The sequence below is a fragment of the Paramisgurnus dabryanus genome, chromosome 8 (assembly GCF_030506205.2).
Source record: "Paramisgurnus dabryanus chromosome 8, PD_genome_1.1, whole genome shotgun sequence".
Classification (NCBI taxonomy): Eukaryota; Metazoa; Chordata; class Actinopteri; order Cypriniformes; family Cobitidae; genus Paramisgurnus; species Paramisgurnus dabryanus.
In genome coordinates this window covers 26267390-26280703 of record NC_133344.1, presented here as the reverse complement: position 1 = coordinate 26280703, position 13314 = coordinate 26267390, and the positions used below count along the sequence as shown (strand labels likewise).

Here is a 13314-nt window from a genome sequence, read left to right as displayed (position 1 = left end):
GGAATCCCTTCGGGAAAGGCTCAGAGTGGGAAACACAGCACAGCCAGTATTTAAGGAAAGGTGTTAAGAGGATTCTGGGAATCTGTAAACAGATCTCCTGCACGATCACTGTGTGTAGTTCTTATCGCAACTCTGATTTCATACTATTAAAGGGTTTTATATGATTGATCAATGCATTATGTTGTTTGAGTTGAATTTTGAATTACTTCGTATTATTGATATTTCTTACAATTGATTAATGTGCTAGTTGAATTGACTTTTGAATTTCTATGTTGTTTACCTGGTTAATATATGTTTGTATTCATTATGATTTGCTCTGGATTATTGACTATAGACCTTTCTCACAGTAACCGGAAATACATAATCGTTGTGAAAGCGGAGTTCCTGTCAAGCGTCAACACACTACAAAAACATAAACCCGGGCAAGTTTAAAATGGATCAAAGAGTTTACACAACTTCGTTAACGGATTTGCCAAATATTACATTTGCTGATGTGACACGACTAATGGAGGAAAACTTTTTCCATGAAGAATTTGTCCATAAATTTCTAGGTAAGTAGAGAGCGAGTCTAACTGTTACTGAACTGTTAACTAAAACAACACATTATAAGCATGTCCACTCACACATAATGTATGTATAGTAGATGATATAGACTACCTTACTAAAACATTATAGTCTGCTTTGAATGAAGCATTATGGTACCAATTACCTTCAATTACTGCCTATGGTTGTCCAAGTGAACGTCTTGTGTGTAGCAACAATAACGTTAGCCGGATGCTATCATTATCAGTTAACATTTTTGTCTGCTAATGTCTGTGATCGTAAGTTTGTGTGAACTCGTTCCAAGAAAAATTGGTAGAGACAGCATTTGGTTGCAAGCGGCGACCAGTGAGCCCTAAAATGTAGTCGTCTTTAGTGAACTGTCTGCTGCATACATAAGTGCTCCCCTTTCTTATGGTGAAGTTAGGTCCTTAATCTCGACGGATAGCCTGAATCCACTTCTGTCTAACTTCACCATCAACAGGGAATTAATGGAACAGATACAGCTTTTTACATTGCCTTGACTGCGGAGGAAGTAGATTTCCGCAACGATTGCATATGTCCGGTCATAAATACGGAAGTTGTGAGAAAGGTCTATTCTAAATTACTATTGAGTACGAAATAGCCTGTCTTTTGTCACCATAAATCTACGACTGAGGTTTAAATTCATGCTAATTGTCTATACCGCTAACTAAGATGTCCAGCAATTGCATTACTATATCAAGTAAGAACCTCTGGCCATTATCTCTGCTATAAGAGCTTATTTATATGACTGCTAAGCTCAGCATTTGTTATATTGTGACAGTGCAATGTGTAGGCAACATGTAAAAATGCATTTAAATTCTGATTTTTTTAAGCGAACAAATACATTATGTCGCCTCTGAATGTGAAACAGCAGTATGTTTAAATAGTATTGTCTCAGAATGACATTATTTCACCAATACAAACTCAAACAGCATCACATGTGCTGGCATCCCGTCGGGGAATAGCAAATTCATTACGCATCTTTTTTACATTATTGCTATGTACATGTACTTGTGATATGTATTATTGATATACAAAATACATTTGTCCGAAGTTTTATAAAGTATATTGTATCTGATGGTGCAAATTAACTATATGTGCACCTGGGCTCTACTACAGCTACATTTTTAAGCATTTGTTATTACTTATCCCCCTTCAAAGTATTATGGCCTTTTTCTGTTTATTTCCCCTTTAAGTAAACAAGGGCTTTACACATACTTTTCTCCTTAAATGTTGCTTGACCTTTGCTTTAGACTCAAGATCATATCAGTTTCAAATATTGACCCAGAGATTTGACACAATGAGCTTGGAAAATAAATGCCATCACTTTTATTAATGAAAGATGTTTTGTGCTTTGATCAGGTTGATAGACACTGAGATAAACTGAGGTTTCAGGGGCTTAATGAAATTTGGGCTCATGTAATGTGTGAGATATAGAGGGGAAACACAAGTTTTTAACACTTTCATGAAGTAGTTTTGTGCCAATGATAAGACCAATTAAAATACAAAATACAACATTCAAATATTTCTGATTTTATTTCAACTTCATCCAAGGTGCACAGTAAGTTTAGTAAGTAAAGTTATTCAACAGAGGAAGGAGTACTCGGCCTCAGAGTGATCACCTGAAGAAAATAAAAAAATTACACCAGAGAAAAAAGTGCTGTAGATAATAACAGGTGTCAGATACAATCACTGTACTATAAATAAGTAATAATGTATAAAGTATACTTTTAAATGAAGTCAAATAAGACAAACCGTTGTGTTTAGGCAAGCCATGCACACTCACAGACACTTGACTTCTTTAAGTGTATGATTAAAATGAATTTACATCTTACTTGTTTGGTAGTAATCATAGACTTTGATCACAGCTGGCTTGAGGTTCTTGACTGGAAGAATCTGTTTTAATTGTAGCTCATATTTCATAGGGAGATTTTTTGGAACCTGCAGGAGGATCAACAGAAGAACACAAACTCTCAGTCATTGGCATTATAGCTAAAACATTTATGGATAAATTATATAAATGCTCAAAATATGAATATTTCATTCTCTCACCTCTTTCAGATATAAAAGGATATGATCGTCTTTAGTATCCACACGCTCCACAAGTGGTCCAAATGTCTGAAAAGCAGAGGCATGCTGTGAGGCAGAAATTATTTTAATCATTAAAGTCATTTTAATTTTTGTTAAGACCAGATACGTGCAGGGAGGTGAAGGGTGCTTGAGCACTTGCCCCTTCACCCCTGGATGACCAAAGTGCCGTTTCTGCCAAGGCATTTTTTGTAATTAAATGCCCTTTTGGGAAGGCCTGCCCAATCTAACTACTGTATTAGTAAAATGAATCAAAATTAATTTAGCTGTAAATAAAATGAGCCACATTATGACCTATTGACCTTTCATGGGACAATTCTCTTCCGGGATGATCCCTTGCGCTCACACGCTCTTACTACTGCTCAGCACAGGATCCCCTTGAGTCCGTATTGACTGGTATTCTACTTATTATTTTAAAAGAGCGACTTAAAGAGAGCATGCACAGTTTTTGTTTATATTGCTGTGTGTAACCTCTCTAGAATGTAAGCTGCAAGTTACGTTAGCACTGTAGCTAAACGTCTACTTTATACTTTACATTATACCAGATTTACATTTTATCAGTATGTGTGGTCCCTCTGACTACTAACACAAAGCTCTACACTGTTAGAAAAAAATGGCCAAAAATAGACCCAAGCTAACACAGGCAGTACCTTTTAAAAAGGTCCTAATATGTACCATTTTGGTTTAGGTATGTATACATTTGGTAACAACATGTACCTTTAAAGTTATTTGAACACTTTAGTTGCAAAGGTGTACGCTGCAGTGACAGCTATAGGGGCCATTTTTTCTGACAGTGTAACAACTGAGCTCCAGGGACTACAAGGTCAACAAGAAGAGCTTTACAGTAGTTTACTACTAAAAATACAGACGCAGAGTATGTGTTTTGAGACTTGAGCTCTCATAACTTCAAAGTTTGTGATAATTCACTTGAATTCAAACCCACCAATGTTGTGTCAGCTGTGAATCCTGATAAGAGCTTAATATCCACAATGACCATGTTAGTAGTTTCCTGCGGACCATTATATCTGAAAAAATAAACGTAAGGGGTTGGTTTCTTGAATACCTCATGTAAATAATTTTTTTTTATACTTTTAGAAGCGTTTGTTAGACAAACTAACTAAAGCTATAATCATTATCATATTTTTATATTTTCCTAATATTTCCTACGTGACAGTGAAGTTCAAATTTTTTGGATGTGCGAATGATTTTTTGCAATCAGCCTCAAGCGTAGCTTCAACGGTCAATGTTTTATCTTCACTGCGAGTGGGAATATTGTAAAACAGAGCCATCTGAGAGAAAGAAATAAAGAATCAATACAAACACAAACTAATTCATAAATCATCACACATACAGTTTGTTAAACCACAGAGATATGCCAAGTGTTTTTATTAATGCTAAGATATACCAGGAGTTTCTGACCTGCACAGACACACAGGTCGAGCCTTTCACTTCAATACTGTATTTGCCAGGAACATTGGTCAGTTTCTTCTCCTGATACAGTAACTTGTTGTCCTGATTCACATCAAAGTTGTGAGAGTCTCCTGCTGACTGAACCGTCACTGTACTGAAACCATCAGAGCTGAAGACTTTGGTGGCGTACAAAGACAAAGCCTGAAGAGCCACAACTGTGTCCTGATAACATCACAACATCATTACAACATAGAAATGCGTTCTGGGTCATATATACAAGCAGGTTCACTAATATGACATAAATGTTTATTAATATGATTAACCTGTGTAGATGAGAATCCTCCATAGGCGTTCTGCTGCTTGACAAGCCAGCTGACGATCCTGTTAGCATAACCCAGCTCAACTGTAGTGACTGAATCTGAAGTGAGAACAGCTAGCAGAACATATGAGCTGATCTCCACTGACAGAGAACCAGAATCATCAACAGATCCTGACTGAGACCAATGAAGCTGAGACCCTTTAGGACCAAAAACATGTGAATAAATGACAGATAAAACAACATATATTGTTGACATTCAAGAATACACAAATGTCTTTACCTTCTGAAATGGCAAGATTTTCCAGTTCCTTTAAAAGCTGCTGTTTGGTGTCCGTGTCATTCGCCAGACTGAAAGTGTAGGCAAGCAGCGCAGTGCTGTAAGTGTTTTTAAGATTCCCAATGATGGACCTCAAACAGGACAAACTTTGAGCGACCACAGGATCCTAAAACACAAACAGATAAACAGCAGATGTGAGTGTGAAGCAATATCGCTTGACTAGGAGTGTGATATAGCTCTTAATACAACAGTTCTTTCTGATTCTCAAATCTGATTGGCTGAGAGCCCTTCCCAGCCGTGAGATATTCTACGGATAACATAACAGTACTAAAACAACAACAGAGTGATTTTTAAAGCCTCTTTGTTTGGGAACTACTTTCTTCCGCCAAGGATTTGAAGGCCAGAATGACAGGTATTTATGTTTTTGTTTTGGCGCAAGGTAAAAGTTAATAAAACTATATTTATATAATATTGATTTTCTATTTAATCTTAACACGGTACAAGCACTCATTTTATTACTGGATTTTGTTGTTGTTAATACTACATAAATAAAAATAATTAAGTGTTTTATATTGTAACCAGTTTTTTTAAATAAGTCAGAGGGGTGTTTCTGTGTTCTGTTTATAAATATCAATGGTGATATATCACAACGTGTTTTAATAGTCACGTCATGCAAAAATAAATGATCAAGCGTCCCAATGTAAGAGCCAGTATCCTTACCTGCAGTTCTAAACAGCATTTTTGCATCATTTTAAGGGCACTTCAGGGAGACAGATGCTCCAGATAAAGAAAAAATTATTGTTTTCATTGCTTTATTCGTCAAGTGTATTCTAATCATCCACACAAAGTGAAATTATTTTGGTACTTGCTCGAAAATTTACATCCATGAGCTCTGATCTTCAAAGGGATTAGGACATAGGGATAATCACGCTCAAAGACTTCGCCTCCCACCATTGTAATGAATTGAAGCCAAAAATGTCCGACCACGGTCGCTGCCATGTTACGTAAAAACGTCAGTTTGGAGCCAAGGCATGCGCAGAAGGAATCGTCCGTGGAGCTAGAGGCGGAGCCGCGGTATCAAACTTCCGCCCAAACGCTTGCGCGACCAATTCAACCACGCCAATCATAACGACACGCGCCGTTTCTATAGCGTCAAATTACAAGCTTAAATGAAACATACCACAATAATGAAGACTTGAACATATATCAGCGTGATAGCAACTACTTGAAAGGACCAAAACCATCTTTCGGAAACTTTTATTGGGAGTGTAAATATTTTTTTTATTTAGAGCGGAGTCCCATTCGTTTGAATGGAGAGGGCGGGGTTTATGACTTGTACTGCAGTCAGCCACCAGGGGGCAATCAAAGAGCCAGAGGCTTCACTTTTCAAGGCTTATGAGGCACACCCGGTTGAAATGCGTTCTAAGCCGGGATAAAATACCCCACGGTTCAGACCGCATTACATAAGTATCACTGCGCCACTGTTGCTGCGTACTCTCTTTAACTCTCTTTTAGAGTCTTTAATCATATTTTTTTTTTACAATTGCACAATTAATGGTGAAATCCAGATAAATGTCAATAAATATTGTTGAGTCATCTCGTCAATAAAGAGAAAACGTTCTCTGAGGAGTTTCTACCTTAAAGGCAGGATAGGCAGGAATTATCTAAAAAAACTTTTTTACAAATTTGTTTAAACTGTCTTAATATACCAATACATAAGTAAAATGTAAGTACTCTGAAAAAGAGAGTATGAAAATCGAGTGTCTGTAAACCTCTCACCACTTTTTATAACACAGCTCATTTTTCCATTCACTCCACCCCCTCCCTTCTGGGTTTCTTTTAAAGCCACGCCCCCAAAACACATGAAGGCGTGACGCTGACTGCCTCTGCTGGGAGCGTGCTGCATGTAGTAACATCATGTCACAATCGCATGTAATAATACACTTAACTTTATCACTATGAATATAAACAAATAGGATGGCTTTAAGTACTCACTATTAAGCCAGTGTTTTGCATGGAAGAGTTTCCGTGATGAAAGCATTGTTGACTCTGATGAGGACTACACTCTGGAGACAATACCACTACCGCATCGTCGACTCGAGGAAAAGCCATGCGATATTTACTCTCGTTTGATTGCTTCGTTTATTCCTATTTTTGCCTTGTTTGCCTTCGCTGACTGGATATGCATGTACTGTGATTTCTGAATGCACTTTCTCTGTTGCTCTTCCTAGAGTGCCTCGTGCACGTTCAAATCAATTGGGTGTGCGCATGTGTGGGCCGATTACCATAGCAACAGGGGTGGTGCCATGGACGCGTGAGAGAGTGATAGTCGCGCAAGTCAATCATTTGTTTCGTCCCGAATGGAAAAATGAGCTGTGTTTAAAACAGTCGTGAGAGGTCTAAAGACACTCAAGTTTTATACTCTCTTTTTCAGAGTACTTACATTTTAATTATGTATTGGTATATAAAGACAGTTTAAACAAACGTGTAAAAAGTTTTTTAGATAATTCCTGCCTATCCTGCCTTTAAAGAGTAAGTAAACTCTAAACCAACTTTTTTAAGTTAATTATCTGTAAGAATGGTGCTTTATTAGTGCTGTTCACTGATTTTAGTAAGTTTTTTGACATTTGTATATAAAGTGTTCAATGCTACAATATATGGTGTAAAAATGTCTGAGTGCTGCCCTCTTCAGGTTGAACGGTGGCTACTGCAGTTGAATTTTCCTACTGGATGTTGGGTCCAAAAAAAAATCTTGTGACGTAAGCAGGTTCAAGCTCACCACGCCCTTGTTAAGATCTCACCACACACTTGGTACGAGCTTAGTTCGTCCCCTCTATCTCTGTTGGGATCTGCCCACTTTCCTTGCATTTTTCAAATATTGCCAGTGGGTGGAGTCAGGCTCTGACCAGGGGTTTAGTTACACTTTAAATTCATAGGTCCTCTATTAACCACTAGATGGCGATCTTACCCAACTTAAACACTGACGCATTCACTCAACACTGAAAACACAGTGTAGTTCTGTTCATGGCTCTGAATCTGATCTCTTACAAAAGTTCTTCACAAAAATATAATTATCTCCGCTTTTAGCTGAAATTTTGAGAGGTGATAATAGAGCAAATGAAGGTAGGATGAAACAGGGTTTTTTTGAAAGCGGAGTGTCTGTTCTTTTATTTGATATTTTATGTTTATTTAAAGAAGATCATTTTTCTGGAAGCCATTAAACTAAAACTGGGTGGCAACTTAAAAAAAAATGCTGATGGGGAAAGAGTTAAAGTTAAGCATTCTTCCTTCCACGCATATTTGATCATCACTTCAACAGTTGCACGATATAAATGTTAATGTATAAATTAGATGAATGTTGATTTATGAAAATAAGCACCACAGTCTTTAATCATATTTCATTGGGTCTTTGCTGCGTCTGTGTTGGTTGGGAACTTCACTCTGTTGCAGCCACACTTGATTCTGAGGAACTACTTTGTTTGGCGGAAGAGTGCTATTTGTACTAATATAATTACAACTTATTTGTGTTTTATTTTATGAAATCCTGCTAACCTTATGCATATGAAGTAACCGTTTTATAAAAGCAATAAGCCCCGCAAAGCAGTGGGGTTACAATGCAAAATGCACTGGTAACCCACTGCTTCTTGGGGCTTATTGCTTTATGATGATCTCTGTTGATGTACTTACTGTGAGTGGAGTTTCCAGTTCAAGTAATGATGCAGTGATGTAAGCAGTCATGGTTATTTTATCATTTACTCCACCCTGTAAAGACACAGAAGCAAATAATGCGACATACTGAATTTATTGAATTGGATTATGAACATTGTGAATTTGCCTTTCAGGTTTCTGTCAAACTGACTAGTGACCAACAATGTCCATACAAACATCTTAATTTTAAAGGGAAATCAACACAATTCTGGCCAATAAAATTAAAGATAGATTTAATAGTGTTTAATTTGATAACACACTTATCTACAAGCATAACTAAATCAATTTTTTTTGGCTTTATACAAATTATGAGGGACTTTCGGAGCGACTACCAATGAAAACAAAGCAGTGGCGTTCACATCATCTGTCTCTCATCACTTACTGCAGTGGACGGTAGGCTACTCATTTGTTTATTATAACCAGAAATAGCCTCCTAATGACCTCATTGAAAGAGACGGGTGACACACAACGAGAAAGTCACTGGTAATGTGTAACGTACCTTCATTCTGTTGTTGAACAAACTTCCTTGTTGAATAAAACAACCATCTGTACTGCGCCTGCTTATTAACCAATCCTTTGCACTTTTAATAACATGTGGATCAATGTATATGTACTTCTGTGCTTTGCCAAAAGACCTCAGGACAAAAGATGTCAACCTGGAGGTGTGGAAATTGGAGATTTATCATTTTTTGATCAATAGTCTTGATCACGCCAAAGTGAAAGTGAAAATCACAAGCAAATATTCACCATGTATTCTCTTCACCACTGCCGAATGTACTGTATCCACCACTTCTATGTCTGTAGTTCAGCTGTCTCTGATATCCTGTTTAGTTTGACAGTGATTGAACAGTGAAACAGTGATTTTCTCTTAAACAATATTTTAATGCAAGCATGAATCAAATCCATGATGTGTTTTTTCTTACCACCCTTCAGGAAGCCTGTGGCTCTCTCTCTGATGGCTGAAGTGAGTTGCTTTGTGTTTTCCAGATACTGTAAAATGTAAATATTGGGAGACAGAACAGCAATGTTTTGTTCTCCACAGCCGTACGGCATTCGTAATAATCCATGAAGATTCTGCAGTGCACGACCCAATATGTCTCCTACAACAGAGATTTAGTAAATTTATATTGTATTTTAAATTTAATGACACAAATGTAACGTCACATTTCTGTTTGTGTATTTACAGTAAATGTTACCAATGACTGAAACTGAAGATCTTGCTGATCCCTCTATCACATCTTTAGGAAGCGTCAGATCCAGCTCTTCTGAAAGACTGTTACCTTTAAAACAGAAAAATTAAAACCTGTCAATGATCAGTAAAACAACACTAATAATGTTTATCTCAGAAATAGTTTGTTCACTTTTAAAAGTAACAAGCTGATTTTGAGCCTAACTTTGGGGAAGGATGGATGCACTTTGGGCACCATTTACTACAATTATATAGACTGGAAGATCCAGGACATTAAAGAAGATAACATACACCCATGGGGTTTGGGTGAGTAAATCATCATTACTAGTTTAATGTTCAACATTAATGGTCATCATATAAATTAATAACATTCAGAAATGTTCATGGTAGGAATATAGTTAATAAAGACCAACAACTATCTGCATTGTCATCGGAATCAGTGGATATCAGTCTGAAAATCTGTGAAAAAATTTATACCGGTTCATCTCTAATAAAGAGGCAACTAGCAAGATTAATTTAGGCCTTGGACTGGACTGAAAAACAACTCCAGACAAATATTTGCAGACAAACCCTTTGGACACAGTAACCAGCTGTGGGTCTCCGTCTTTTCAGTTCCTTCAGCCTACAGCAGAAAATAATTACATTGACATATTTTAAAGGAATAGTTCACTAAAATATGAAAACATTTATATACTCACCCTTATGCGATTACATTAGTTAAAGCTCCAAAAAGCACATAAATCCATCAATAAAATAATCCATTGGGTGAATATACTGTATGTGTCTTCTGAAGCATTACAATATGTTTTTTAAAAAAATCAACTTATACAAACATGTGTCACTCTAAAATACAAACAGTATATTAACCCACTGGAGTCATCTGGATTACTTTAAATGATGGATGAATTTTTGGAGCTTTGCCTTCAGAGTACAATATATAAAGATAATATAACAGCATTTTATATATGGTCTGGTCTGGTGGTACTCATATAAACACAAGCAGTATACATTTAACACTTGTGATTTTGCTGTGTGTTGGGGGTGAGCTCACCTGTACAAGGAGACTTCGAGTAACTATGTCAATGCGTCCTCTCTCTGGCACGCTCACAATCTCATTGTCACACACAGTCTGTGACTGCTCTGCCTCTGCACTCACTGTTATATTCAACACTCCTACAAAACAAACAACTCATGATCATCTCCACTGATGAAATACTTACAAAAACACAAGACACTGATTCAGATTAAACAAACTGACCAAGAACAGAAGGAGTGAGAATCCATTTAAAGGTTTTTCTTCCATTTGCACACAGACAGGATGAATACTGGTCATCATCAGAGGAGGCTTTAAGAGTGAAGTCTGAAGATGGAGCTGGAGTTACTTTAACCTGTCCATGAAAGATGGAGGATTACTTCAGATTTGATATGACAGAAATATGAGATGATGTTCACAGAAATCTCACCATGATACATTTGGACAGATAGTTGAAGACGGTGGCCTTCAGTTCAAAGATCTCCCCACGGATGATGGAGTAAGGCAGAGAAAGCTCCAGGAAGAAGGGCTGGAAAACTGTCAGCTGAGCAGGAGGAGCCAAACCCAAACCTTTGGAGGACAGACAGAAGGCATCCGTCTCCCAGGTGGTGATGGTGTCAGGAACCTTGACAGGAACCTGTGTTGATCCAGAGTCCCTGTGATGGAATCACTACAATATTTCAGTCTGCTGTAAAGCTACAAAATGTTCTTTACATCAATTACAGCAATAGGAATACCCAATAGGAATTTAAAACAGACTTTGTGTCCTGTGCAATTACAGTAAAATTATACATTAAAGATTCGTTCTAGCATGATTTCAATAGAATTGATTGTTCACATGACTAAAAACACACATATTCACTAACCCAACTTCAGCAAGTTGCCAGATCCATGTTTCTGGAAAAACGGTCCGAACCGTAACTGACGGCGTTCTTGGCATTGGTGATGCATTTTGAGCTAATGAACTAGTTACTCGACTATTGTAGCTATACATCACTAAAAGAATAAAAAACACATGTTGTGTGTTAAAAGATCTCACTGGGATTATACATCAAAACAGGACAAAGCAATTTATAAAAGTGACTTGACATCAAGTTAGACATTGATATTATAAGTATGATCACAGTCATGTTCTTGACATTTCTAGTATCCAGCTACAGTAATAATAACATTACAATAAAACATTAAAACAATTATATGTATTCTAAAATGTATTTATAATACATAATTTTATGTTTGTTAAGCATATTTCACAGTATAAGTGATGGACTGCAGATAGTCATGGTAGTAAAGGGGCTACCTGATTCTTACAAGCCATTTGTTGTGCACATCACCCAGACCAATGGCATTGTAACGTTCAGCGAATTTAAAACAAAAATGCGAAGTTACGAGAGTACCGAAAAATACGGGAAAAGTGACGTGAATGTTGAAGAAGACAACGTGATGAAAACTAGCGTCACATGGAAGAGGGAGAGGAAAGAAAATGGATATGACTGATGTAGAGTGTTAAACCTGCGGTAAAAAGGGACACATGGCCAGGACATGGCCAGTACATAACCCAACGAATTCCAGGCAAGAAGAGATTATCGAAAATGGGACACACCACAGTGTGGAAAGGGACGCAGTCAAGGACGAGGCCATGACCATGTGAAGAAAGCAGATGGAGAGTCAGAGGCAGAGCCTACATCTTTCTGTTTCTTCAAGATGAGTGACTGTCCTATTCAAAGTGGAAACAAGAAGGGTCTCATGGTCGACTGCAGGGCCACAACTCACATGATCAACGACGCCACAAAGTTTAAAACAGTTTAAAAAAGCTTCAGCCCCGAGGATCACATGATCGAGCTTGCCGACAGAACCAAGGTGAGCGGGATGGCTAAGATGAGGGGAGACGCCGAAGTCTACTTGCTGGACAGCGAGGCAAGCACTATACATCCCATCGTTTCCACAAAACATTTTTTCAGTTAAATCAGCTACAGCTAACGGAGCTGAGATGCACTTCAAGGACGGTGATAACTGGCTGATTCACAAGAACGGTACCAAATTCAAAGTGGACGTGTATGGTATGCTGTATTACCTTAACAATGTCATGACTGCTGGGTGATCGATGGCTGTGTGATCTGTGTGTGTGTGTTGTTTACCTGTGGTGCCGGTTCCTCGTGTGTTCACTAACTCCGCCCCCTTGTTTCAGTTGATTGTTCACCGGTGGTGTCTCGTTTACCTTTCCCTTTATATTGCACGTAGTCCTGTCCTTTGTTGCGCGCTCATTGTTTTATCACAGTCCTGCTGCCCTGCCTTGTCTTGTCAGTCGCTCTCTGTCTTTCCCTTTGTTACCCCAGGTTTGGTTTCGGCATTCGGGGACACGTCTTCACCCGGACCGCTCGCTTGTTGGAGCATTGGATTATACTGACTTTGTTTGTCTCTCGACACAGCTGGTTCGCTTCGTTTCTAGGCGGTATACCAGCTGTCTCCCTCTCTCCGGTTTGCATCATCACCCGTGAGTGGAGTTCACCCATTTTACCTTGTGGATTATATTGACTCTAATTACTGTTGTTTCTCGGAACCACTGGTTCGCTTCGTTTTTAGGCGGTGACCAGTGGTTTCCGGGTGGTCCTTCATCATCTGGATTACACAGTGGATTATCCGTCTGAGAACTTGGACTTCCATCTCCGCCTGTCATCCACCTTCAGGGCGGCGTGTTTCATCCCTCTGTTGCGTGTGGTGGCAGT

General features: G+C 38.2%; 1 protein-coding gene across 4 annotated transcripts in view; it reads right to left on the bottom strand.

The window, feature by feature from the left end:
* The window catches only part of LOC135771153 (alpha-2-macroglobulin-like), a 163034-nt gene that overhangs the window by 128936 nt on the left and 20784 nt on the right, over window positions 1–13314 (bottom strand). For 2 of the 4 annotated variants that reach the window (XM_065281252.2, XM_065281253.2), the window contains exons 17-31: window positions 11455–11584; window positions 11019–11244; window positions 10814–10943; window positions 10607–10728; window positions 10126–10177; window positions 9563–9646; window positions 9290–9466; window positions 9114–9189; window positions 8866–9022; window positions 8346–8420; window positions 4662–4824; window positions 4386–4579; window positions 4072–4284; window positions 3820–3941; window positions 3596–3677 (exon numbers count right to left, since the gene is read on the bottom strand). In XM_065281252.2, the coding sequence (XP_065137324.1) occupies window positions 3596–3677; window positions 3820–3941; window positions 4072–4284; window positions 4386–4579; window positions 4662–4824; window positions 8346–8420; window positions 8866–9022; window positions 9114–9189; window positions 9290–9466; window positions 9563–9646; window positions 10126–10177; window positions 10607–10728; window positions 10814–10943; window positions 11019–11244; window positions 11455–11584 (2003 nt within the window). Of the gene's footprint in view, window positions 1–1878; window positions 2187–2399; window positions 2506–2616; window positions 2701–3595; window positions 3678–3819; window positions 3942–4071; window positions 4285–4385; window positions 4580–4661; window positions 4825–8345; window positions 8421–8865; window positions 9023–9113; window positions 9190–9289; window positions 9467–9562; window positions 9647–10125; window positions 10178–10606; window positions 10729–10813; window positions 10944–11018; window positions 11245–11454; window positions 11585–13314 lie in introns of those variants that run through there. The other 2 variants (XM_065281248.2, XM_065281251.2) reach the window with 2 other exon arrangements.